The sequence below is a fragment of the Erpetoichthys calabaricus genome, chromosome 3, assembly GCF_900747795.2.
Source record: "Erpetoichthys calabaricus chromosome 3, fErpCal1.3, whole genome shotgun sequence".
Taxonomy (NCBI): Eukaryota; Metazoa; Chordata; class Cladistia; order Polypteriformes; family Polypteridae; genus Erpetoichthys; species Erpetoichthys calabaricus.
The window spans coordinates 232,689,400-232,715,924 of NC_041396.2; the positions used below are offsets into that span (position 1 = coordinate 232,689,400).

General features: G+C 39.3%; 1 protein-coding gene across 3 annotated transcripts in view; it reads right to left on the reverse strand.

The window, feature by feature from the left end:
- lats1 (large tumor suppressor kinase 1) overlaps positions 1-26,525 on the reverse strand; it is a 67,710-nt gene that overhangs the window by 36,495 nt on the left and 4,690 nt on the right. For 2 of the 3 annotated variants that reach the window (XM_028791261.2, XM_028791260.2), the window contains exons 2-4: positions 23,880-24,372; positions 3,557-3,704; positions 1,412-2,940 (exon numbers count right to left, since the gene is read on the reverse strand). In XM_028791261.2, coding sequence (XP_028647094.1) covers positions 1,412-2,940; positions 3,557-3,704; positions 23,880-24,236 — 2,034 coding nt within the window. In that variant the 5' untranslated portion in view covers positions 24,237-24,372. The remainder of the gene's footprint in view (positions 1-1,411; positions 2,941-3,556; positions 3,705-23,879; positions 24,373-26,525) is intronic. The other variant, XM_051925290.1, reaches the window with a different exon arrangement.

The following is a 26,525-nucleotide window of genomic DNA, read 5'->3' on the forward strand; positions in this document are numbered from 1 at the left end:
ACTGCGAAATAAGGTTCAGTTGTGCTAGTGTGCTTTTTCATAAAAAGGAATGTAAAGTGCCATTTCATTATTGTTTGTTTTGTTGTAGCTGTTGCTATTAAAAGTAAAAATAAAATATTTTATATATATATATATATATATATATATATATACAGTAATCCCTCGCTACTTCGCGGTTCACTTTTCGCGGATTCACGACTTCGCGGGTTTTTAAATACAAGTGATTGCCTGCCTATCGCGGAAGTTATGTTCCAGACCCATCAGCAACAGGAGAAAATCCGCGATATAGAAAGACCATATAAATAAACATTTTTATAGTTTAAGCCTTAAAATACCCATCCCACATGCTTTAAACACATGTAAACTTATAAGACACACTTTGTTAACACATATGATATGTGGATGTCAGGCTAAGGATATGAGTAACATCTCACTATTATAAAACATTTTAACTTCACGCAAGACAAGACAGTGAGACAGGAAAATTGGTGATGTACAGGCTTAAAATTATTGACACGCAGAGCAACAAGCAGCACAAAGCCAGCACAAAGTCCACTTCTCCTTAGCGTTCATTCAGCTCCCCACCCCCTTGATAATGCGAAGTGGCAGGAGCGTACTGCGCTTCCGGGGAGGGGGGGTTTGAGCGAAGGTGCGTTCAGCTCTCACACACCCACACACACACACACACACACACACTCCTCCTTCCGAAAGCGCAGAGCGACAAGCAGGCATTTTGGCAGAAGCAGCACAAAGTCCATTTCTGCTCAGCGTGAGTTCAGCTGCCCCCCTTCACAAAGCGAGTGCAGACACATTGACATCTGAGCGCTGCGTGCAGTGTGCAGTGTTGGTCTGAGGTGTTTAAGAATGTAGAAAGTGTTTAAAAGCATAGGAAGTGTTTATAAGAGCGTGGGAAAGGTTAACAAGAGAGTGAGAAAGGTTTATAAGAGTGTGGGAAGGGTTTATAAAGCCTTAAAATATGTATAAATAATAAAATAAATATAGGTCGCTACTTCGCGGATTTTCACCTATCGCGGGGGGCTCTGGAACGTAACCCCCGCGATAGGTGAGGGATTACTGTATATATATAAACCCCAAAACTCTGAATCAAGGAAAAATGAAATGGATAAAAACCAAAGATCAAAAACAATTAAACTGAATTTGTGAAAAAATAAAACAGATTCCATAGGGCGCTAAGAAAGGTGAAAAATCTCAAATTCTCCCAGACTATGTATGGACTTCTCCCACAGACAAATCTCAGTCAGATTAATTGCCAGTCCTGATGTTGCCAGAATAGACAATGAACAAATTGGAATATAAACCTACAATTTAGCACTAACTACAAAACATAACTATACAGTGTAAGACTCACCCCCAACACATATTTATAACAAGAGAAATAATACATTCTTACTCGTTGCATCTCACTTTCGAGCTGCTTTCTCCTCCGCATCCTTTGCTGGTGGTTCTTCAGAATATTTTCCACATGCTGCTCCATGAAGAACTTGAATGCTTGAGGGGAGTAGCTTTGAATAAGTGACTCTCTGCGCTCTTCATCTTTCTTGTTTTTCCTCACAGGTACTGGTGAAGTAGTTATCTGCTTTTTCTCTTTGTCCACTACACACACTGTTCCCTCAGTGGTCTCTGTTTTATCAGAGCAACTAGTACTACTACTTTCCTCATCTTGCTCCTTTCTACATGATCCAAAGCACTGATCCTCTTTGCCGCTACCAGTTTTATTAGGTAATTCATGAATTGGTATAGACTGGTTTGTCTGTTGCTGAAGGAGATGTTTAGGGTAAGGTGGTGGGGGACCTTGATAACTGGGGGCTTCAACAACCACAGGAGATGGAGTTATGGGTGGTGGTCCTTCCTGATAAGGACCGATTGGGGCAGAAGGTGCCTGCTGCATCCAAGGGGGATGGGTGGGTGCTACTGCTGTCTGCAGCTCTGGCTTAGGCACTCTCATACTCTTTACTGGTTGGAGAATTGGTGCCTGTGTGATGGCAGTTACAGTGGTGGCAGATGGCTGAGAATTACTTTGACGTCCACTCACTTGGTGACTATTGAAGGAATTTGACCGTACAGGAATGTTCATTTGCCAAGAAGCTGGAATGATATCATGACCACTATTTCCTGTGGAAGACTGTGACTGAACAGGAGCAAGAGGCTGTGGAGGCCAAGGAGCAGAAGCACCAGGAAGGTTAATATTGTACATTTCCAAATTATGGCTGTTCCTATTGGGAACCATCAGGGACTTAGGAAGGTTTGTACCATTGGAATAAGGAGGAGAGGAGGCTGGGCCTCCAGCCTGCATTTGTAAGGCAGTAGGACTTTGGCGGCTGCCTTGCGAGACTGGATAAGGTGGTGGAGGCTGCCGGCTATTGCAACCCATGCCAATACTTTGGTGTCCAAGAAAGTCTGGTTGATTTGTACCATTTTGCGACCAAGCAGATGGGAAGTTAAACTTAGAGGCACCACAGCTCTGCATGATAATAGGCTGCCTTCCACCAGGGCTTAAGCCTCGTTGGCTCTGTGGAGGTGGTGTTGGGTAACTCTCTGGCCACTGAACCTGAGGTGCTGGAGATATTCGAGGAACAAGATACTCCATATTGCCTGAAAACCTCTTAGTTGAGGGGTTAGCATCCCAAGCTGCTGGAGGTGGAGTTGTGCCTCTTGGTGGTGGTGGTGGGGGAGTGACACTTCTTGCCTGGGGAGGTGGAGGAGGGTTTACACGTTGACCGTTGGCAGGATGACTTTGGACAAAGGCTGCCAATCCAGAACCAGATGGTGGTCGACTTCCAATTTCCGACTGTGGACTAGGACTCTCTGAGCGATATATTACTCCTTCAACAAGAGGTGGGCCATGTCGCTGTGGAACCAAGGACTCCTTAGAACCTTTCCAACTCTGCTTTCTGTTAACCGCCTGCTGAACATGTGCTGCTATAATTGAAAAATATTTTATATTTGCAAAGGGAAGAAAAAAAAAATGTCAGTATGTCTTCTACAGAGTAAATATAGCATCAGTAATAAAATAATATGTATCTTAAAGGTGACAGCTTAAGGAAGTAAAATATTAAGCCAGTTCTTTAGTCTTATTCATTTACAAACTTTATTTAACCATTGTGTTAATTCTAAAAGACCCAAAATGTTTCACTAAATGCAATATACATTTACAACATACATACATTATGGGTTCTTTTTAAAGGCATGTAGAAAAATATATATATATATATAGATATAGATATAAGAGAGAGAGAAAGTCACAGATATAAATAAAAGCTATTAATTTGTCTCAAACTTTAAAATGCATGGCCCCCAAAAATAGACTTACAGACTAAATCTACTTACTCTTCATCTAGGAAATAGCTGAATAATCAAGAACAGTTTTCATTGTAAAATAATTAAATCTGGCATTTAATCGACAGCAGGAATGTGCTTTAAAGACGGTCAGTATTTGCGCACATATAAATAGCAAAGCACAAGCTAACCATTAATATAAAGTTCTATCAACATACACTTATACATAACTTGTACTTGGTCAGTCATGATTAGTTACCTGAAGTTTTAATTCCTGTACTGACTGGCCTTGGTGTGGCTGTCACCATCTGCTCTCTTAATGGGTCCTGGTAACTCATTTTACCTCCTCCCAAGGCTGCTTCAATACTGCGATTATTAGTCTGTTTTAGTGCTTGAACCACCATTTCCTGTGTATGTTAAAAGAAGAATAAAAAGAAGACAAAGTTATATATTTTTTTCAGTTAGCAACATTCCATTTTGCATAAAGAAGGAAATCCACCATTTTCAAATAAAACTTACACAAGAATTTAAATAAACTTAGTATGTTGCAAATATAAAGTAGAGTCCTATGATTTGAGTTCCTGGGAACATGAGCAACACCAAAGTAATCACTATGCAAAGTTATTGCTCTTTTTTAGCAGCACTTTGTAATGTTTTCCTCTCAGAAGCTATGTTGAACCTGCTGTAAAATGGGAAGCAAGCATATCTGACTCCTGAATGAATTAAAGGTACTGATAATTTATTGGTAATAAATACCAGTAGAGCTGATACAGTGTTACACAACAAAATGGGGTGATGTTATGGGCGGGGAGGTAGACAAATATTTCAGTGTCTGGTTTAGACACAATAATAAATCAAGAAATGCACATTGATCCGTGGTTAAGCACCTTAGCGTCACACAAAAGTTAAAGCAGTCAAGAAAAGGGTAACTATTTATAGCCAGCATATTCTTAGATAAACAGTTCAAATGGTGCACTTAGAGTCATCTTTTTTTTCTTATTGCAGCATGTAGGCGAGTGCATGAAACATATTGGAAGCATCACCGGCGTCTAAGGGCAGTGGTAAAAGTGGTGCCAAATGCCCATCCTGGAAGAAAGTGTTTTCGGGGTGGCCAACCTTAATGCCGGGCACGGTGGTCGCATTGGCGAAACAGATGCCATGAAGCCAGAACACGTTTAAAAGAGAAACCGGCTTATGTGAAGAGAAGAGTAGGGGCCTGCTGGAGGAACAAGCCACTTGAGCACGGGTTAGTGCAGCATATGGCAGGTATCATAAGTGTGCTTGTAAGTAAGGCTTTATAGTAGTTTTTTGGTGAGGTCAATGAGATGTAAATGCAGCTAATATGCTACATAAATCAGAATAGGTTGATCCCCTAGAGTGTCACTCACGATTGACTGCTAAGGAGCCTATGTCTGTATAAAAGGAGTGGACAGAACACTAGAACTAGACAGCTGTCAGTCTTCATACAGAAGACAGAAGAGAGAAGCCAGGGAGTTGTTGAGCTGGACAAAATCTGCAGGGAACTGAAAATAGTATTTTTTTTTGTTACACTTATAGAAGAATGTTTTCTTGCTTTTTTGCATTTTTTTTCAACCAGCAGAATTCTTTAGTGCAGAATTTGTATATATTTTAAATAGTTTCAAAGTTTTACTGCCTTGAGTATTTATTGCATTTTTTTGTCTGAGTGGATGTGGACACTAGCATTGTGTGGTTTTTGTATGACACCCAATTTTTAAAGCCTTTATGTTTTTGCTCTTGAACAACAATCATTTATTGTAATAAAGGATATTATTTTTTGTATTCTCAAGAGTCAATGTTGCCTTTTTCTCATGTACCTCTGGTTCCAACTCAGTTATATACTAAAAGGAGCCTATTATCAAGGTCATGCCACAGGTTCATGGGCACGAGGTTCCACAGGGTCATGGGCACGGGATTCCACATGATCATATATCACCATGTGGACATACTATATTTATTCATAGACAATGAAAAATAAATACTACTTAAAATCAAAGCAAAAAATAAAAACATTATAACACTGCCACTTGAATTAGTGAATACCAGCATTATTTAGGATATTTTCATTTACATAAATACATCTATTCTGCTTTTGCAATAGCATGCTTTCAAAATCAAGTTTTGTCAACAAGTCACATTGTCAGGTTTGTGACACTTACTGCTCTAAGATTGATGTTTACATCAGTATATGAAGGAGAAATTAACTGGCTAATAACACTTACTTAAGAGAGGTATTTATAAGTCTCTCTTTCCATTAAAACACAAATTCAGTGTTTCACACGCTGTTGTAGCAGCCCAGCTAACTGTCCATATCTTTGTGCAGTACAATTTAAATTATTAGATATGTCTAATACTTCAATGTGAGCTAGGCTTTTACTTACTCATGCTCAGTGTACCTGATTCCAGGGATTTAAAACTGACTGAGCCATTTAGAAAAAAGATGGATTGTTGGATGGACGACTGCAGTTCATTACTTTCAGAGGTTTAATGCAAGTTTATTCTCTCTCCCCCACTTAAATGTCTACTCAAACTTGATCCACTTGCCAATTCCAGCAAGTGCGTCTCATCTGGTGGAGGCTGAAAGCACTGAAGAAAAGCGTAAGTGCCCAAATAGACTAGATAAATGAACATGCTAAATTACCACATCCTTATCCCCACAAAATTAGCCAGCCAATACTAGTCTAGTAGATTCTATATAGGAAGCAGACAGCTTTGCAGAACTTATTAAGCAAGGCTGCACTGTGCCTCAAACAAGAGTCTCGCTCCTTCTGTGGAGCTTGGTGATTATTGGAAGGGTGAAAGCCAACAATTTACAATGGGTGCAGAAACAGCACTGCCCTACATATACTTCCCAGTCTGCTCAGTAGACTGCAAAAAAGAGCTTGAACAAAGAGAAGACATAACACACAGACAAGAGAGTTACTCGGTGAGCTAAACATCAAGCACCTCACAATCAGGTACTGTTAATAGGGTCAATTACATGGAAATGAGCAAAATGAACAAAACTCAAAGTTAACTACCCTGATTAAGGGCACTAAAACATAAGGAACATTACTTATCACAATATCAGGTGGTTTAAGTTGCACACCACACTTTTATTTATAGTTATATTGATATTTATGTGGGCGGCACGGTGGCGCAGTGGGTAGCGCTGCTGCCTCGCAGTTGGGAGACCTGGGGACCCGGGTTCGCTTCCCGGGTCCTCCCTGCGTGGATTTCCTCCGGGCGCTCCGGTTTCCTCCCACAGTCCAAAGACATGCAGGTTAGGTGGATTGGCGATTTTAAATTGGCCCTAGTGTGTGCTTGGTGTGTGGGTGTGTTTGTGTGTGTCCTGCGGTGGGTTGGCACCCTGCCCAGGATTGGTTCCCTGCCTTGTGCCCTGTGTTGGCTGGGATTGGCTCCAGCAGACCCCCGTGACCCTGTGTTCGGATTCAGCGGGTTGGTAAATGGATGGATGGATGATATTTATGTACTAGAAGTTCAGTCATTCATGTCTTGAATTTCTTTTTGTTACTGATATAGATGCTCTGATCAGGTTTAAAGACCAATATCAATTACTGATTACATATTACTTGATTCGCCGATTCCAATACAAAGTCTGATTTTTTTTTTCCTTTATCCCTTTAAAAAAAACTTTTTATATTAAGCTCCTGCATAACCAGACACATTTATTTCCTATATTAAAGTGTATTTTTATAATTAAACTATAGACCACAGGAGATAATTGTTCATTTTTTTTATTAACAAAATGAAATGCATGTTTGTGACAATAATAGGGATCTGGAAATAACCATTTTATCACACACTGTATTCCTGGTTCTATTTTTCTCAATGTAAGGATACGTCTTCTATTCACTTGCGTTATTAAAGTAGCCTTCCTGGGAGGAATTCTCACATAAATACATAAGTAAATCAACATGACATCAAGCACATGGAATGAGCAGTTTAGTGCGATTTTGTCTTTCAAGAGGAATCAATGTCCTGAAAGGTTGTTGCAGAGAAAGAGGAGCGCAGATGTACTACATACAGTTAGTCTTCTTTTAAAATTGCTGAACCTCATAATACTGGTGTTTTTTGTTCAAAGATGACATTTATAAGCTATTTTACAGTATGTGTGTAATTTCAAGATATGGATCAATGCTCTACAACTTTTCTGGCATGAAAAAGATGTATCTGGTAAGTTTTATTTTCCATGCCCCATAGGTTACATTATAAAATGCCAGTAGCGACGACATAGTTTTTAAACTTAATAGAAAACATAACACAGTTTCATGTGGCAAATGACATATATACCATGTTTGTGAAGAAAAAATTATTCTTTAAATCTTGCAAATATGACACAATCATTATCTCTAATCTCTGCTTATTCTGGATCTTAAATTATAATGCCTTACAACTCACCACTGATGATTCAATCCATCAGCACTATCAGACTTTACAATACTCATTTTCACATAATGAGAAATACCCAATGTATTTCTAATTGGACAAATCATCTTATCCAATTCAAATAAAAATAACCTGCAGATTATTAGAGTATCTGAGCTAAATACCAAGATTTCAATACATGATCAACAATATGCAAGATCACCAAATTACAGGTATAAGCTTTACAAAAAAATGGCCATCCCAATAATTAGAATTTAACATTTTGGCTATAACAGTAACAAAGCAACTAATTTTCAAGTCAAGCTACTGTTATTATGAATGCTAAGAAAATGGTAAAGAGAATGAGGTGCAGAAGAGGGAAGTACTCATTGTTGCAGATTCAATCCTCCAAAACACCGTCAGCTCGATATGCAGTAGAGATTGTGAGTCAACCACAGTATGCTGCTTACCAGAAGCAACAGTTCCCCACAAAATCCAAACCGTGGACAAGTTACTGACGAGGGCAGGTGAAGTTCTCTTGGTTACAGTTCATATTGGAACAAATAAGAAAGGAAAGACAAGTGCATATTCTCTACAGAAGAAATTTTGGGAACTTGGAGACAAGCTAAAGACTAAATCAAAACCAGTAATTTTCTGTGAAATCCTTCCAGCACCAGGAAAGAGACAACACAAGCGGAATGTAATACTCATCCATAATGCATGGATGCAGGTATGGAATGAACAAGAAGGTTTTACTTTCTCAACCACTGGATTGCCTTTTACCATAAACATTTCCTTTACCAACGAGATGGACCATATCTACATGAGAAAGGGACAAAACCCCTAGTGTGCAGACATTTAAATCAGATAATGGGTTTGGAGTTCGGAAACTGTGAAAGATACAAATAAACAGTCAACTTAACCTAAAGAAAATCTGACAGAAAACACAAAAGGTAACTTTCCTCATTTAAAATGTTTACTCCTTAATGCGAGAAGCTTTGGAAATAAAATGCATGAATTAAGAGACAAATGTATTGAAAAATAATATTCAGGTCCACATCTTCAAGATGGAAGAAGGAATCATGCCAGAATCACTGTGGGTTAAGCTTGTAAGGAAGAAGGTCAGAGATATGGTTATTGGAGTTTGCAATAGGCCACCAAATTCAATTAGATAACAACATCTTATTTAACAACAAGGTAAAACTTGAGATAATCTTTGAAGACACACAAATGTACACCAAAACAAAGACTTATAACTGAGGAAAGCAGACTTTATGGGAATTAGGAAGTATCTATAAACATCAAATAGGAAAGTAAAAACTCAGCTATAATTGGCAGTTGGTGTCACTTCAGAGTTCTTCTGATCCAACCTGAAAATAAATTTATTCAGAAAAGCAATTCAAGAAAAAGACTAAGAAAAAATCTACCAAAATGGATAAATTGGAGTATTATTAAAAAAACAAAGCTGAAAAGATCACTGTACAAGAGATTTAAAAAAAAAACCAGATAACTGTGACATAAAGGAATACAGGAAACTAGTGCTGGGCGATATAACGGTTCATACCAAAAACCATTTTTCATTTTTGTTATGACATGGATTTTTCTTATACCACAACACTGGTTTAAATTGCCTTAACAATGTTCGGAACGTGGCGCTGCGGGAAACTGTTTAAGGGGGACCTTTATCACTGCTACACCAGAGTTGCGCGGGGGCTCTTTTTCACTGCTACACCGCTAAACAGGCGTGCAACGGAGTACATGCGGTAGTGGAGGTATTGCGTGGTGAAAATGGACAGAGAACATTCTGAAACTAAAGCTGTAGCAGATGATAAAGTTGAAAATGATGACACAGAAGAACTTTTGCTGGAAAAAGGAGTCACGTCTGTTGTCTGGAGATACTTTGGATTTAAAAGGTCAGATGTGGACCATTATGTTCAAATGTGTGAATACTGTTTCTATACTACTGGATAATACTACAAGCCAAGATGTACTTGTTTTATTTTTTTCAATACTGTGTAATGTACCTGGGTACTGTGTAATAGTGTGACAACATGTTGACTTTATTCTTGACATTTCTACTTTATTCTCGACGTTTGTCGAGATTAAAGTCGACATGTTGACTTTATTCTCGTAAATTTGTTATTAAAGTAGAGCATCGTAAACTAAACTTCATCTTAAAATGAATATTTAATTTACTAGATTTTCTCAAACCCCGTCATAAGTTTTGTTGCACATTAAATGCTTTGTGTTAAATGTTCCCGGAGCCATGTTAATCGCTACGTGCTTCTTAAACTGACTTCCTCTTGCACTAAGAGGAGGTGCAGGCAGCACACAGAATACATTAATTTCATGATATTCCTGCTTCCTGAACATTTAGAATGCTAAGATAAATACTTGATAAAATTTTCATGATGAAATGCATTAAAGCATGTACTAATCATGTGGGGGTACGGTGGCGTGGAGGTTGCACTGCTACCTTGCAGCAATGGGGTCCCGGTTGTTCCTTGCTTTGAATCTGCATGTTTTTCTGGTGGGTTTACTCGGCGTGTTTCAGTTTCCTTTCAAAGTCTTGTAGGATGTGGGGTTTTGTTCTGCTATATTAACCCTGCTAGTGTATGTATTGCTTGTATTCACCCTGCGATGTGCTGGCGCCACATTCAGGATTTGCTCCTGCCTTACACACAATACTTACTGGGATGGGCGCAACCCTGAATGGATGGCATAATTAAACATGTATAACGAAGATTTTTTTTAAAGTTCTGAACACTCCGTGGTCTAACTTTATAACTATGTTTAATTTCACAAAGACATTTATTTTTTTTTATGATTGGTTATGTGGAGAAAGAAAAAGGATAGATAGGAACTGTGGGTTTGTACTTCAGACAGAGACAGCACGCTTGCAATATAGAAAGCCCGCTCTTAAGAACATGCATTGAATTCTGTGTTCGTATATCCGACCACCAGATCACAAACTCAATATTTACACAATATTTAAGTTAAACCTGTGCGATACCCATTCATACATATAGTTTTTTGGAGCCTCGTCACACCTGCCATAAAGTTCTCTACACTGAATGTACACCTGGGGATCACTTACTGCGAGGGAGCAGTACTACCGCCACATTACCGTGCATGTTTAATACCTGCTTTAATGCATTTTATCATGAAAATTTATCTTAGCATCCTACATTTTCAGAGAGCAGGAATATCATGAAGTGAATGTATTCTGTGCAGCGATCGCTGCCGTTGCCTCCTCTTAGTGTAGAGGAAGTCAGTTTAAGAAGCGCACAGTGATTAACAACTGGGTCGGGGAACACTTAACACAAATCGTTTAATGTGCTATTTTACTTTATGACGAGATTTGAGAAAATTTAGTAAATTAAACACTGATTTTACGACATTCTACTTTAATGACAAAATAAACTATGAGAATAATGTGGAAATGTCGACTTTAATCTCGACATATAGTTTTTTTTTTTCTTCACTGTGGCCCTAATACGCTTCCGTAGCACAGCAAATACATACAAAGAAAGTTGACACTGCAATTTTAGGATTCAATAATGCAGTTAGAAATTCTGGGTGCACAAAGAATTAATTAACATATTTAAGAAATACTACAAACCATATATGGAAATGTAGTGAAAATGAGAATACTGTAGTGCTGGGCGGTATGACCAAAATTCTGTATCACGGTATTTTTCAAAATTGTACCGGTTTCACAGTATTCAACGATATTCCCCCCCCCCATGCATGAGTTAACCACATTTTCCACTGCAATTACTGCAGTAGACTGACTAAGAATAACTTATTCCACTGTCATGAGAATTGTACATTGTACAAAAAAACATTTTAATGTGCACACAAGTATTAATACAGGTTTGCATGGCCCCATAAAGTGATAGTTTCAAGGATAGTTTTCAAAGGGGTGGCACTAATTAAGAGAAGGAATCACACTGCATGACAGTTGCTGTCAAAATATAGAACCTTTTTATTGAACAAATTTTGAGAACAACTTAAACTAAAATTCTGACAACAAATTGTCAACCATCCAAAGAGGCATTTAGACTTAGTAAAATATCCAGAGGTGCTTGTCAAAAGTTGTATTGCACTGAACATGTCTTAGAAAAGGAATAAATGGTAAATATTTTTTGTAAACCAACTACACTTTCTGTTAATGTTAACAATCTCTGTCCACTGACATGTTCAAGTGACTTTTTAAACAACTTTTCCATCATTAAACTGCATAATATTTAAACTAATAAATAATAATAAAATAAATAATAGTGCAACTTCCACTAATAATACTATTACTTCAAAACTTCAAGCCCAGGTACATTACACAGTATTCAACAAAATAAAACAAGTGCAACTTGGTGATATCTTTTTTTTTGTTCTTTATTTATTTCGCCTTATACAATTTCTTGTATTAGGAATTTGGTAGTTTTTGCATACCCCTTGGGGTCAGAGCGCAGGGTCAGCCACTGTACAGCGCCCCTGGAGCAATTTCAGGTTAAGGGCCTTGCTCAAGGGCCCAGCAGAGCAGTGGCCTTTTTTTTGGCAGTGACGGGGATTTGAACCGGCAACCTTCGGGATACCAGCGCAGATCCTTAGCCTCAGAGCCACCACTCCGCCCTAAATCTAATCTTTACCAACTGAACTGTCATTAAGGCAAATTGCATTAATATGGACCTTGCTTCAAGCTAAGCTATATACATAAATAAAACTGCAACTTGCATTTATAATGCTATTTGTGGTATAGTGGGTCCGCGGCTTCAAAAACAAAAAGTCGCAAGTCGCACCAGATTGTTTTCAATTGCTTCATCGGCTTACTGCGGTGTGTGAATAAGGCGCTGCGCCCACAGAGACGTATATTTATGGGCCGGAAGGATACGGGGATGGAAAAAAGAAAAGATAGAACACAAGGAGGTTAAAGAAGGGAAAAGGCAGCAGCATGAGCTGGGGCTCCGCGAGGGAGCATAGGCTTAGGCGATCTAGGGGCTGGTTCACCCCACTGACTAAGCGTGTAGAGTGGGGTGAGTGAAATGTAAGATCTCCCAATGGATCTGAGGAGCGACTGAGTGAGCACGAAGAAAGACAGGAGGTGTACCAATCTCAGACAGTCTGGCTGCGCAGTGTGGCGGCAGCCAAAACAGGGGTTGGCAGAAAGCAGTTCGTGCCGCAAAGGCTCCGCCAGCAACGCCAGTGAAGGGTGAGCCACGGAGACAGAAGGTGGTGTGCTGCAATTGGGCAAGGAGAGAGACTGCATTTTAACGGATTTATTTATTATGGATTTTATCCCCATGTTTCACTGGCTTTATGGATTTGCTATTTATTTGGGTACTGTATTTTTCTGAACACTGCACTACGGACACTTTTGGTTTAACAAAAGCACTTGAGCACTTTCCACCATCCCCTGGCTTCAATGAGATTTCTCAGCTCATCTTGGTCATAACTATCGACGGTGTTGGTTCAACAGACTCCCATGTGGGAAGAGGGAGTCTGTAGGGGACAGGCACTGTCACAGTATTACACAGTAACCAGATACATTACACAGTATTGAAAAAAATAAAAAATAAAACAAGTATAACTTGGCTTGCAGTATTACCCAGTAATATAGAAACAGTATTCACACATTTGAACATAATGGTCCACATCCGACCTTTTAAAACCAAAGTATCTACAGACACAGCAACTTTTTTCGTCAAAAGTTCTTCTGTGTCATCATGTTCAACTTTATCGTCTGCTACAGCTTCAGTTTCAGAATGTTCTCTGTCCATTTTCACCACTCAATACCTCCACTAACACATGTACTGTACTCTGTTGCATGCGTATTTTGCGGTGCACCAGTGAAAAAGGTCCCTCCTTAAACAGTTTGGCGCTGTGCCACGTTCCGAATGTTGTTTAGGCTATTTAAACCGGTGTTCCGGTATAAGAAAAATCCATATCATAACAAAAATAAACGGCTTTTGGTATGAACCGGTATACCGCCCAGCACTAGGATACTGATAACGTAAATGTGCCCTTTTAGCTACTACATCTAAAATATAATCTTTCAGATATTTTTTTCTATATACAACCTGATAAACCTTCTTCATTGGAAGGAAATCTCCATTACAATTTCAGATAAGGAACGGTTCACAGCCATCTATAAAATACTTCCATCAATTACTGCAAAGCGTATCATAATTCAACTAAATCCACTGTCTTAATATATGTGATGAACTACATTAGACTGGTAATATAGCTCTATTAATGATGTTTTGGGGTGGGTGGGCAGCATACAGTTTTTGTCTGGATTCTTGCTGTATCGAATTTACCTAAACTGTCTTACATTGTCTCTTGTTCTCTTAATATAAAATGCTGCGTAAATTCTGAAATACAAAATGGCACAAATTCTAAATTGACTCTAAATATAGAAGCAACAGTATACCGTCAGTTGCAAAATGCCAAGAAACTTTATAAATTTGCGTATCATGCATCTCAAAGTTGCAGTTATTTTGCTCCAATTAAGCCTGATCTCATTCTTTAACAAAACCTGCTTAAATTCAAAAGCAACATAGCTTTTAACATAATCTTATTAAACTTTCTCAATCCAATTCTGGGTGACATGGGTCTACAGCCCAACCTAGCAGCACTGGGCACAAGGTAAGACATGGATATGTTGTCTAAGCTATATTCAAATATGAACTACAAAACTACTTTGACATGATGACATAGTGGTTAGTGCTGTTGCCTCATGGACTCGAGCCTCCTGTGTTAAAACCCCATGCTCTACTATTACCTGTGTCGAGTGTGCATATTCCCTGTGCAAGTTTAGACTTAATTCCAGGTACTCTGGTTTTCTACTGAAAAAGTTCTCCCAAAAATGTGTGCTAGCTTAACCAACGATTCCAAAATGGCTGTGACTGAGTGAGTGTGTTCTGCTATGGACTGGTGTCCCATGCAGTACTGGTAACTGCGTTATGTTGAAAGCTTCTGGTGTTGGTACTGGGATACTACAAGTCTTACATCCACAAAGCAGCTGGCATTTGAAAAGGAATACCCTTTTAACATTTTTGCACAGATAACAAATGCTACTATACAAACAAAAATACAAATAATCTGTTCTTAAAAGTAATGTGTGAATGCAAGAAGGCAATTTAAAAAAATTTACAATATTGAACAGGCACTCAGAATAAGACAATGCTGATTAGATAAATGTAAGATTTTCAGGTTTCAATTTTGATATAAATAAGATATTCATTATATTTAACACACTTAAAAAAGGATTAATAAAAGTGTATAAAACTTTCCAATCTCTCTCTTTCCTGGATTCTCAAGAAGATCTATTTGACACACTTCTCTGTATCAGCTATTTTTTCATTTTTAAAGGAAGGTTAAATCTGCCAATAGAATAAAGTTGATATTGACTATAAGAGTACAACTGATCAAGAATAACTTGTTGCCATTAAATACGCTGTTTGATACCACACATTTATATATTTCATTGATTTACTTTTTTAAAACTTTGTAGCTATTGAAATTTAGCCCTAAACTCATAAACACCACTACAAAAAATGAGCAAACCCAAATAATATACTTTAAGTCCTTCACCTGCTCCACAAGATTCCAGTACATCGCACAACATACATACATTTTTCATGTTCAAAGAGATCAGTATACATGTTTTACAGTTTGCCATGGGTTCTGCTCCTGGCTCAAGTAAAGTTTTCTTTTAATTTTATTTGTATTGGTGTTTAATAAATATAATTTTTTGTAATGCATTTGGTCATCTTTTGTGTTATAATTAGTAAACAATAATATTCAAATTAGTTTTGTGTGTATTACATCTACATTGTTGTAATGCGTTTACGTAGTTATATGCACTGTTCCTTTAAAATAGAATATTGGGGCAGAATACAATGATGATCAACTGGAGAAACAATTATTGTTCAAGAAAATAACTGGGCCATACAGATTTGCATTGAAGTTTGTGAATGGATGTACAGTCATATGAAAAAGTTTGGGAACCCCCATCAGCCTGCATAATAATAAAGAGTGGTATGTCTTTCATTTCCTAGGAACATCGGAGTACTGGGGTGTTTTCCAAACAAAGATTTTTAGTGAAGCAGTATTTAGTTGTATGAAATTAAATCAAATGTGAAAAACTGGATGTGCAAAAATGTGGGTCCCCTTGTAATTTTGCTGATTTGAATGCATGTCACTGCTCAATACCGATTACTTGCAACACCAAATTGGTTGGATTAGCTCGTTAAGCTTTGAACTTCATAAGACAGGTGTGTCCAATCATGACAAAAGGTATTTAAGGTGGTCAATTGCAAGTTGTGCTTCCCTTTGACTCTCCTCTGAAGAGTGACAGCATGGGATCCTCAAAGCAAACTCTCAAAAGATCTGAAAACAAAGATTGTTCAGTATCATGGTTTAGGGCAGGGGTAGGCAACGTCGGTCCTGGTGAGCCGCAGTGGTTACAGGTTTTCATTCCAACCCAATTGCTTAATTAGAAACCAATCATTGCCAATCTCAGACCTTATTTAATTTTATGGCTTGTTAGTCTGTGCAATGTAAGGCTCTTATATCGTAGATTTTTTTCCTTTCCAAAGATATCATCCAAATGATATGAAGCCTAAAACAGATCATTTTCAGTCTGTCACATTTTTCTATTAAGTGTTTTATTAAATCAAACAGTGCATGATGAACACACACAGATGTAATTGGAAAAAAGCTAGCTGGAGAACTGCTGGCTGCTTTGTCTTTTACATCTTATTGCTAATAAGGAGCAATTAAAACACTGAATGCAGCAGTTTAAGATTGAAATAAGCAATTAAGGTTGGAGAACCTTAACAAGCGAGACCACTAAAATGAAGCATCAAAATGTCACTTAAGCAATATGTGCTTCATCAGCAATAATTGAGTTCTCGTTAAGGAACTGGGTTGGAACAAAAACCTGCACATATTTGCGGCTCACCAGGACCGACGTTGCCTACCCCTGGTTTAGGGGAAGGCTAGGAAAAGCTATCTCAGAGGTTTAAACTGTCAGTTTCAACTGTAAGGAATGTAATCAGGAAATGGAAGGCCACAGGCACAGTTGCTTTTAAACCCAGGTCTGGCAGGCCAAGAAAAATACAGGAGCGGCTTATGCGTAGGATTGTGAGAATGGTTACAGACAACCCACAGATCACCTCCAAAGACCTGCAAGAACATCTTGCTGCAGATGGTGCATCTGCACATCGTTCTACAATTCAGTGCAGTTTGCACAAAGAACATCTGTATGTCAGGATGATGAGAAAGAAGCCCTTTCTGCACTCATGTCACAAACAGAGTTGCTTGTTGAATGCAAATGCTCATTTAAACCAGCCAGATTCATTTTGGAACAAAGTGCTTTGGACTGATGAGACAAAAATTGAGTTATATGGTCATAACAAAAAGCGCTTTGCATGGTGGAAGAAGAACACCGCATTCCAAGAAAAACACCTGCTACCTTCCAGGAGTGTGGAAATCAAATTTTTTTCTACTTGTCCACGGACAAGTAAACTTAGAAACTCCACTTGTCCGCCAGTTAAATTCACTTGCCCATAAACAAATAACAAAAGTGAAAAATAGTTTATTTTTTCTGATCACTTTTATTGATACCAAAACTGCCTTCCATTTTAAAAATGAAAAAAGTTCTTTCAGGGAGTAGTATTTTGCCACCTTGCTCTAGAACATTATATAAAAAGATTCCCTTATTGTTTTAACTCACTAATATACAATGCCTTCATTATAGCTACAACAGTTCTGTTTCACATATTACAGCTACATAACAGAACACTGTCCTGATTCATTTTCTGCCATGTTCTTCAGCTTTTGTCTTGCAACATCTTTTCCCCCAAGAATCTTTACCATCTCAGACAGCATGGGCTGAATGCTGTTCATTTCTGCTTGAGCTGAACTGCATGGTTCCTGGACTGATGGTCCTGCAGAAGTGGATGCTGATGACTTTTCAGTTTTTTTATGAGTTTTTAGGAAAGATTAACAGCCTAACAAGCTTTGTTATGTGGTGAAAACATTTGCATTGTAAGTAAAATGACCGTATTTTTATGTAGAAACAATGAATTTTATCAGTCTTCTTATATAATACGCTACTGTGGTTGTTCGTTTGTCTGTCCAGGATTTTAAATCACCTGTAGCTCGCAAACCGTTTCACCTATTGACTTGAAATTTGGTACAAATATATTACGTGACGTCTACTATCCACTTTCGGGGTGATGATTTGTATTACTCTTTTTATTTTTATTTTATTTTATTGTTGACTCTCGGCACCGCGCAGCAGGGCAGTGCATGCGTATGGGTGCCATTCTCATTCCCCACCACCTTCGCTAGTCATTCTTGAGGCAGATTGAAGACTTAAGTGCCAGCTTAAGTGAAAAATTAAGGAAAACGTACTAAGTAATTGCAACACAAAAACTAACAATCAGTTTTAACGCGAAAAGATGCCAACGAAAGAAGAGAAGCAGCAGGCCGCTAGGGTGGATAAAAGAAGAGCTACTCAGGAAGCAGCAAGCACATCAACCTCTGAGCAAATGAATGCTAAACGTACAGAGAAAGAGGATGAAAACTAGGAATGCTCAAATCAAGTGTATTCACTGCACGTTATCGTGCAGTATACCATTACTGGTAATATATAGAAGTTATCGATTATAATGAAAAATCATCAGATTACATCATAATGTCGGCATGAAAAAAAATGACCGCATCTCCAAAGCGTGTAAATAGTAGGGTAAAATATTTATGTAAGACCGTAAGAGTGCTTCCCCTTTGAAAAATCAACCGTCATTTTGTAAACATTTTTGTAAACCAATTTGAGACATGAAGAACATACCTAAGTAGACTGTTTCCACATGAAGTACGTACCCAAATGTTTAAAATTTGAAAGAAGTGGTAAAAATGTGCCCTGCCCAGCACATAAAATTCTTTTTTCTCCAGAAAATTGCACTTGTCCACGGACAACTGAAACCAGAAAAACTCGCTTGTCCGACGGTCAATTTACCAGTGTCGGACGAGTCGGGCGTTGGATTTCCGCACCCCTGCCTTCTGTCAAATTTGGTGGAGGTTCCATCATGCTGTGGGGATGTGTGGCTAGTTCAGGGACTGGGGCCCTTGTTAAAGTCGAGGGTTGGATGAATTCAACCCAATATCAACAAATTCTTCAGGATAATGTTCAAGCATCAGTCATAAAGTTGAAGTTATGCAGGGGTTGGATATTTCAACAAGACAATGACCCAAAACACAGTTCGAAATCTACAAAGGCATTCATGGAGAGGGAGAAGTACAATGTTCTGTAATGGCCGTCACAGTCCCCTGACTTGAATATCATCGAAAATCTATGGGATGATTTGAAGCAGGCTGTCCATGCTCGGCAGCCATCAAATTTAACTGAACTGGAGAGATTTTGTATGGAAGAATGGTCAAAAATACCTCCATCCAGAATCCAGACACTCATCAAAGGCTATAGAGCCTGTTGCTCTGACATCACATGTGATGAAGACCATGGAGAGGCTGCTGCTTCACCACCTTAGGCCACAGGTTCAACACGCCCTTGACTCTCTGCAGTTTATATATCAGGAGAAGGTGGGAGCGGAGGATGCCATCATCTATATGCTACACCGATCCCTCTCCCACTTAGACAGAGGCAGTGGTGCTGTAAGAATTATGTTTCTAGACTTCTCTAGCGCCTTCAACACAATCCAACCTCTGCTCCTTAGGGACAAGCTGACAGAGATGGGAGTAGATTCATACCTAGTGGCATGCATTGTGGACTATCTTAAAGACAGACCTCAGTATGTGCGTCTTGGGAACTGCACGTCTGACATTGTGGTCAGCAACACAGGAGCGCCACAAGGGACTGTACTTTCTCCGGTCCTGTTCAGCCTATATACATCGGACTTCCAATACAACTCTGAGTCTTGCCACGTGCAAAAGTTCGCTGATGGGCTGCATCAGGAATGGGCTGGAGGAGGAGTATAGGGACCTAATCAATGACTTTGTTAAATGGTGCGACTCAAACCACCTACAACTGAACACCAGCAAAACCAAGGAGCTGGTGGTGGATTTTAGGAGGCCCAGACCCCTCATGGACCCCGTGATCATCAAAGGTGACTGTGTACAGATGGTGCAGACCTATAAATATCTGGGAGTGCAGCTGGATGATAAATTAGACTGGACTGCCAATACTGATGCTCTGTGCAAGAAAGGACAGAGCCGACTATACTTCCTTAGAAGGCTGGCGTCCTTCAACATCTGCAATAAGATGCTGCAGATGTTCTATCAGACAGTTGTGGCGAGCGCCCTCTTCTATGCGGTGGTGTGCTGGGGAGGCAGCATTAAGAAGAAAGACGCCTCATGCCTGGACAAACAGGTGAGGAAGGCAGGCTCTATTGTTGGCATGGAGCTGGACAGTTTGACATCTGTGGCAGAGCGAAGGGCGCTCAGCAGGCTCCTATCAATTATAGAGAATCCACTGCATCCACTAAATAGTATCATCTCCAGACAGAGGAGCAGCTTCAGTGACAGACTGCTGTCACTGTCCTGCTCCACTGACAGATTGAGGAGATCGTTCCTCCCCCAAACTATGCGACTCTTCAATTCCACCAGGGGAGGTAAACATTAATATTTAACATTATACAAAGTTATTGTCTGCTTTTCACCTGCATTATTAGCAATCTTTAATTTAATATTATTTGTTGTATCAGTATGCTGCTGCTGGATAATGTGAATTTCCCATTGGGATTAATAAAGTATCTATCTATCTATCTATAGGAAGCGTCTAGAGGCTGTCATATTTGCAAAAGGAGGCTCAACTAAGTATTGATGTAATATCTCTGTTGGGGTGCCCAAATTTATGCACCTGTCTAATTTTGTTATGATGCATATTTTCTGTTAATCCAATAAACTTAATGTCACTGCTGAAATACTACGGTTTCCAAAAGGCAAGTCATATATTAAAAGGAAGTTGCTACTTTGAAAGCACAGCCAATGTTAAACAAAATTCCAAAGAATTAAGAGGGGTTCCCAAACTTTTTCCTATGACTGTATTATTATGAGTACTGTAACTGTATTATTATACGTACTGAATAAATAAATCCATCCATACATCCATTTTCAAGACCATGCTTTCCAGAGCTGGGCAAGCATAGGGAGTAAGTAAAGGAATAAATCCTTTATTTATATATAAAGATTCTTTATTGCCCTTACTCTTCATGCCAAAGTTTTTTTCAGTTTACTTTCCCTTGAAGGAAATTTTCTCATACATTTTGGACAATTAACAGTTTTTTTTGAACTGCTAACTTCTGATCCCCACTTTGAGTCTGTATAGTCCTATACAACTGTATGACGATGCGGGTTTGGCTCCATGCTCCCATCCGCTGTTCGGGAGCCCTTGAACCCTACACCGTCGATAGTTATAACCGAGATGAGCTAGACAGTGAGGCAATAACAATGGAGCAAGGGGATGGCACAAATGTGCAAAAGTGCTTTTATTTAAAAACAACAAAACAAAGTCCACAAAGTACAGTATCCAAATAGTGCAGTGATTCAAAAGTCAAGAAATAAATAATCCTTAAAAGAAATGTGGAAGTTTAAAAACAATAGAAAAACAAGGTTAAAACATTGCTGGAAGCTGTCCTTTAAACCAATGACAAGCCCGGTGCTTCTTTTACACTAGCGTCTCACCTGCTTCTCCCTTTTGGGCCCTGCAGCAGGTGAGACGCTCTCTCTGCAGCTGACCTTCTCAGTACCTGCTTCTACGGTCAGTTGCCTTACCGATCCTTGGCTCCGGTCTGCTCCTCCTGACAGTGACTTGGGACTCCCCAACGACCAATGCTCTCACGCTGGGGACACCACGTCCCAAGTCCCGACTCCCGCTGCCTTCCGCGGCCTCAAGCGGAGAGTCACCCCGCTTTCCAGTCACTTCTGCCCTTCAAAGTAATCTCTACGGTAGTGACCACATCTACTACTTCCCCTGGGTGTCGGCCAAACACCCAGGCTGCCTGCTCAACTGCCGCGAGCCTGCTCTCGCTCGCTTGTTCTCCCGCACTGACTTTCTCTCACTCGCTCACTTCCTGCTTCCTTCTGCAACCTCAGTTTCCTTCTCTTTTCTTTTTTCCTTCTCCTCCCCTTAACCGTCTCGGGCTTCTCTTTATAATAGACGTGGCAGCTGTGGCAATCAACAGTTCCTGGGAACAATTACGGAGCGGACCATCTCTCACCAGTGCACTTAGGTGAGAAACGTCCACAGCACGAATCCACCCGGGAAACGCTTCAGCCACACTACCACGCCCCCTCGCTACACCACGAGCGCGGTGATCATTTATTTAAAAGTGGCTTTTGCTAAGAGAGCTGTGGACCCACAACACTACAAACTGCTGTTGTCAGGCTGCCTAAAACAAAGCTTGTTCTGAGGTTCAAGGCCAGGGGAGTACTGGTCCAGTTTGGATATTTTCAGACCTGCGTCCATTTTTGCCATTTTGTGTGCAGTAAAATTACAACAATATGCCTGCATGATTTTGAACAATATTATGAAGGACAAAATGTACACAGCTTAAAATCAACATAACAGTATGCAACAGAGAAATCACACTCATCCTCGCTCAGGCCAACTGCAGCTTCAGCTCTTTCAATACCATGCTGGCCTTTCAAGTTTTACTAGTAATTACTAATTTTCACTTAAAATAATAATACAAGAATAATAACACTTATAAGAAAATAAAAATATTATATAAAAAATCCTGGGACAAGATGAGACTTTTTCAGAGAGACGAGACGCAACTTTCTCAGAGAGACACTTTCACGTCCTGCGAGACGAGACTTTGTGCCAAGAGATTTAACCAGGCCCGGGACTGGAAATAAAAGACAAAGAGTAGATGACAAAGTAGAACGTCATAAAGAATTCAAAATCATTGGTGCGATACACATGCAGAGCAGGTTAGAGATAATAGAAGTACGAAAATTTGACAGTCTCAAAAAAATGATAGTAAAGATCGCACTAGCGCAAAGAAATGGAAATTATTACTCTGTGAAATAATGGAACAGCAAAAAGAGATTGAAAATACTGTTCAGATGTAAATTTTAAGTCGGAGACTTGTAGATCATCTAATTCGTTTTACCATCAGGAGAAAGTAGTGTTTCTTCCAAATGAGGTGGCATATCCGCGAGAATTAAAAGATTTGTTGTTTGGTGACAATGAAATCTACATACACTGTCACGCTTGGGTCACAGAGTTGCACAGATACACAGGACATTTTAGAGACAGAAACGTTATTCAAACACTTCAAATAAACAAATCTATTTCAGGAGTGAATCAAGCTCCGTGTGTAGTAGGAGGGGACATTTACGATTCTCAATTAAAAGAATAGAAAATCTTCCTCTTCATAGGGGAGCACCTCGGGAGCGGAACCCCCAACAGGAGCAGAAGATGTCTGGGGGAGAAGAAAGACAAGGCAGTGAGACGAAAGGACAGCTGCTGTACAGGTTTTTAAATGTTCAATGCGCCACATGAGATGCAGATCACGCGGCACAGCAGCTGATCAAGCAAATAGGAGGTATTAAAAAAAAAAAAATAAATAAATAATAAAAAAAAATATTTGTTTCTCATTTAAAAGGGGGTTTCGGAGGAGCGACTGTGTCTCCTTGGAGCATGTTCAGCCACCCTCTTCACAACACGAGCGGCATAGACACGGAACGGCTGGTGTGTAGCGCAGGCCGGGGGGTTGGCAAGCAAAGCGAGCAGAGGGCAAAGCCCCCTAGTACTTATAACATAATAACAATTTCAAGATCTCACAAATCTTCAAGTTCAATTAAATAATAAAGTATTTTATAATTTCATAAAACAGGTGATCACAGCAAGGATCTGAATTAGTTTGAAAGGCACTATAAAACTCTCTGTCATTCCATCTTTCCAATATTTTTTTGGTGACCTAAACCATACACTAGAATAAGTCAGTCTTCTAATAGGTTAGTTTCATAATCAAATTCCCAAGAACGTCTTTGTCTGAATTTATACAGCATTTCATTGTATACAAAAATGTTTGTAAACCTGAAAAAGTGACAACTTCAGACGGCACAGCCAGCAAAAATTCATGGGTTTTATGGTTATAAAGGGAAACATATTGGGAACATACAATAACACTCTGATAAAAAAAGTTAATAATAGAGGAGCTCACCTCTTCAAATCCTGCAGCTTGTAAATCATGCATCATCTGCCGATTGACTTCTGAACAACCCCGGGCTGAAGAGCTCTGCTCATTTGCAAATGGGAGCAGTGAGTCACGTATCTCCTGTAACGCTTTCTGATAGGTGCCAAATTTGTGGTTGCTGCTCCTGCCCTGCTGTCTTTGGTCATCTATCACGTATTTCGCTGAGCCCTGGTCCATCTTTGTCACATCAGAGATTCGAGACAGATTACGCAGACCTTCCCGAATCTCTTGCAACATCTGCTGGCTATTGCCAGTGTAGTTACTTGCTGGGAAGGTTTTAGGCCTCATCTGTCTAAATCCATCGGGTTTCTCTCCTCTCTTCATTAAAGAAGCATGTAAATTGACCACTTCAACAAAAGGTGCTTTTAAACAGTTACAGACCAGCTGGTGTAGACAGACTAGGAGGGAACAGACAAACAGTGCTCCTCTTCCTATTCTATGTGCTATTAAACTGATGCATCTGGTGAGACAGAAGGAGGGAAAATGCAACACAGGACATGACATTAATAACCAACAAAGTAAAAAAAAAAAAAAAAAAAAAACCACATGCTATAAACTTAAATATTGCCAAACATTTACAAAAGATCAATATACACCTAATAATATTCTGAAGGTTCAATCAAAAAAGTCAATAAACAGAAATAGATAAAAAGCCAGTATTCACACAAGTTTTAATTCAATAGGCACTGCACCATTTTGCTTACCTCCTCTGGTCTTTGTAAAAAAATCAGTACTTCAGACATGGTGTCACTTGATATACAGTGCATAAGAATGCCATTCAGTTTTAACAAGTTGTGGGATGCATTTCAAGTAGCAGGTAAACATTCTTTGGCAAAACTCTGCAAAACCTTAATTGACAGTTTTAACTTGTTTAAACCAAATGGAGTCAAACTCAAATCCTGGAGGGTTAAAGTTGCTGAAGGTTTTCATTCTACCCACTTCCTTAGTAACCAGTTACTGCTACTTACAGTAATAACCTTCTTTTGCCTTAATTATAAGTGTTCTCCAAATTGTTTTTTCCATAACTGAGGGCCAAATAATAAATAGATGCAAGCCAAAAGATGACCAGCTAACTGTTTTTTAGCAGATTAATATTTTACTAAAATCATGTCTGCACAAACAAATCTCCAGACCTCACTGAGGAACACCTAAAGCATAACTAAGGGTGGCAAAAATATCCTGTGTTTCACACAAAAATAAACTACAAACCACAACAGCAAGAGCAGAATAAACTAATCATATCTCCATATTTAACAATGAATATTAAATATTCTTATATTGAAGATTTCTATCAAGAAAAAAAATAACACTTTAAAAAGAAATTTCAGTTTAGTAGCTTCAACACCAACGGGGAAACTGTTAACTTAAATCACACAGTACTTATTATAAGCAAGGACAAAATGCTAAAAAGATGCTACCCTATCAAATACACAAGAAACTATTTTGGAATGGGCGGCACGGTGGCGCAGTGGGTAGCGCTGCTGCCTCGCAGTTGGGAGACCTGGGGACCTGGGTTTGCTTCCCGAGTCCTCCCTGCGTGGAGTTTGCATGTTCTCCCCGTGTCTGCGTGGGTTTCCTCCGGGCGCTCCGGTTTCCTCCCACAATCCAAAGACATGCAGGTTAGGTGGATTGGCGATTCTAAATTGGCCCTAGTGTGTGCTTGGTGTGTGGGTGTGTTTGTGTGTGTCCTGCGGTGGGTTGGCACCCTGCCCGGGTTTGGTTCCCTGCCTTGTGCCCTGTGTTGGCTGGGATTGGCTCCAGCAGACCCCCGTGACCCTGTTTGGATTCAGCGGGTTGGAAAATGGATGGATGGACTATTTTGGAATACCATGCATTGCAGGAATCCACAAAGCAGCCAGATTCAAAATTGTTAAAAGATGGATAAAGATAGGTAGCATATTTTAAGTATTCTTACATACACTACTCTTTATAAAACAAATTATGCTCCAATTAAAAAATAATAAAAATTAACACATCACAACCCCAAGTATTATTTATAAATGTGCTAGACAAACCTTTAACAATCTCCAAAAGCTTAGATACTAGAAACTCACCCCAAAGTGGAAAAGCTGCAAACTCAGATGGCTATCAGGCAGATTTTTATTGAAAATCTCTATTTAAATTTATCCATATTTATTATAGCCAGAGATGAAAACCTGCTGCCTATAATACAACTCTCCCTTCAATATCTGTTTTTTTCCCAACAAGAAAATAAAAATATATTACAATGTAAATCCTAAAGACTTGGTATGAAAAGCTTTGATCATATTTCATTATCAATAGTTGATTATGCTGTCTGGCAACAAGAAAACTGGTGTTCACATCCCAGGTGCTTCCTACATGAAGTTAGCATATTCTCCTAATGTCCACTGGGTTTCCTCTACGTGCTCCAGTTTCCTTTTACAGTCCAAACACATGCAATTTAGGTGGACTGGCAATGCTAAACTGGCCCTACTGTGTGTGTGTGTGTGTGTGTGTGTGTGTGTGCGTGTGTGTGTGTGTATATGAGTGGGTTCAGCCTGCAATGGACTGCTGCCCTGTCCAGTAACTGTTCCAGCCTTGCACACAATGCTTGCTGGGAGGGGCTCTAGGTAAGTAGATGTCAAAAATAGA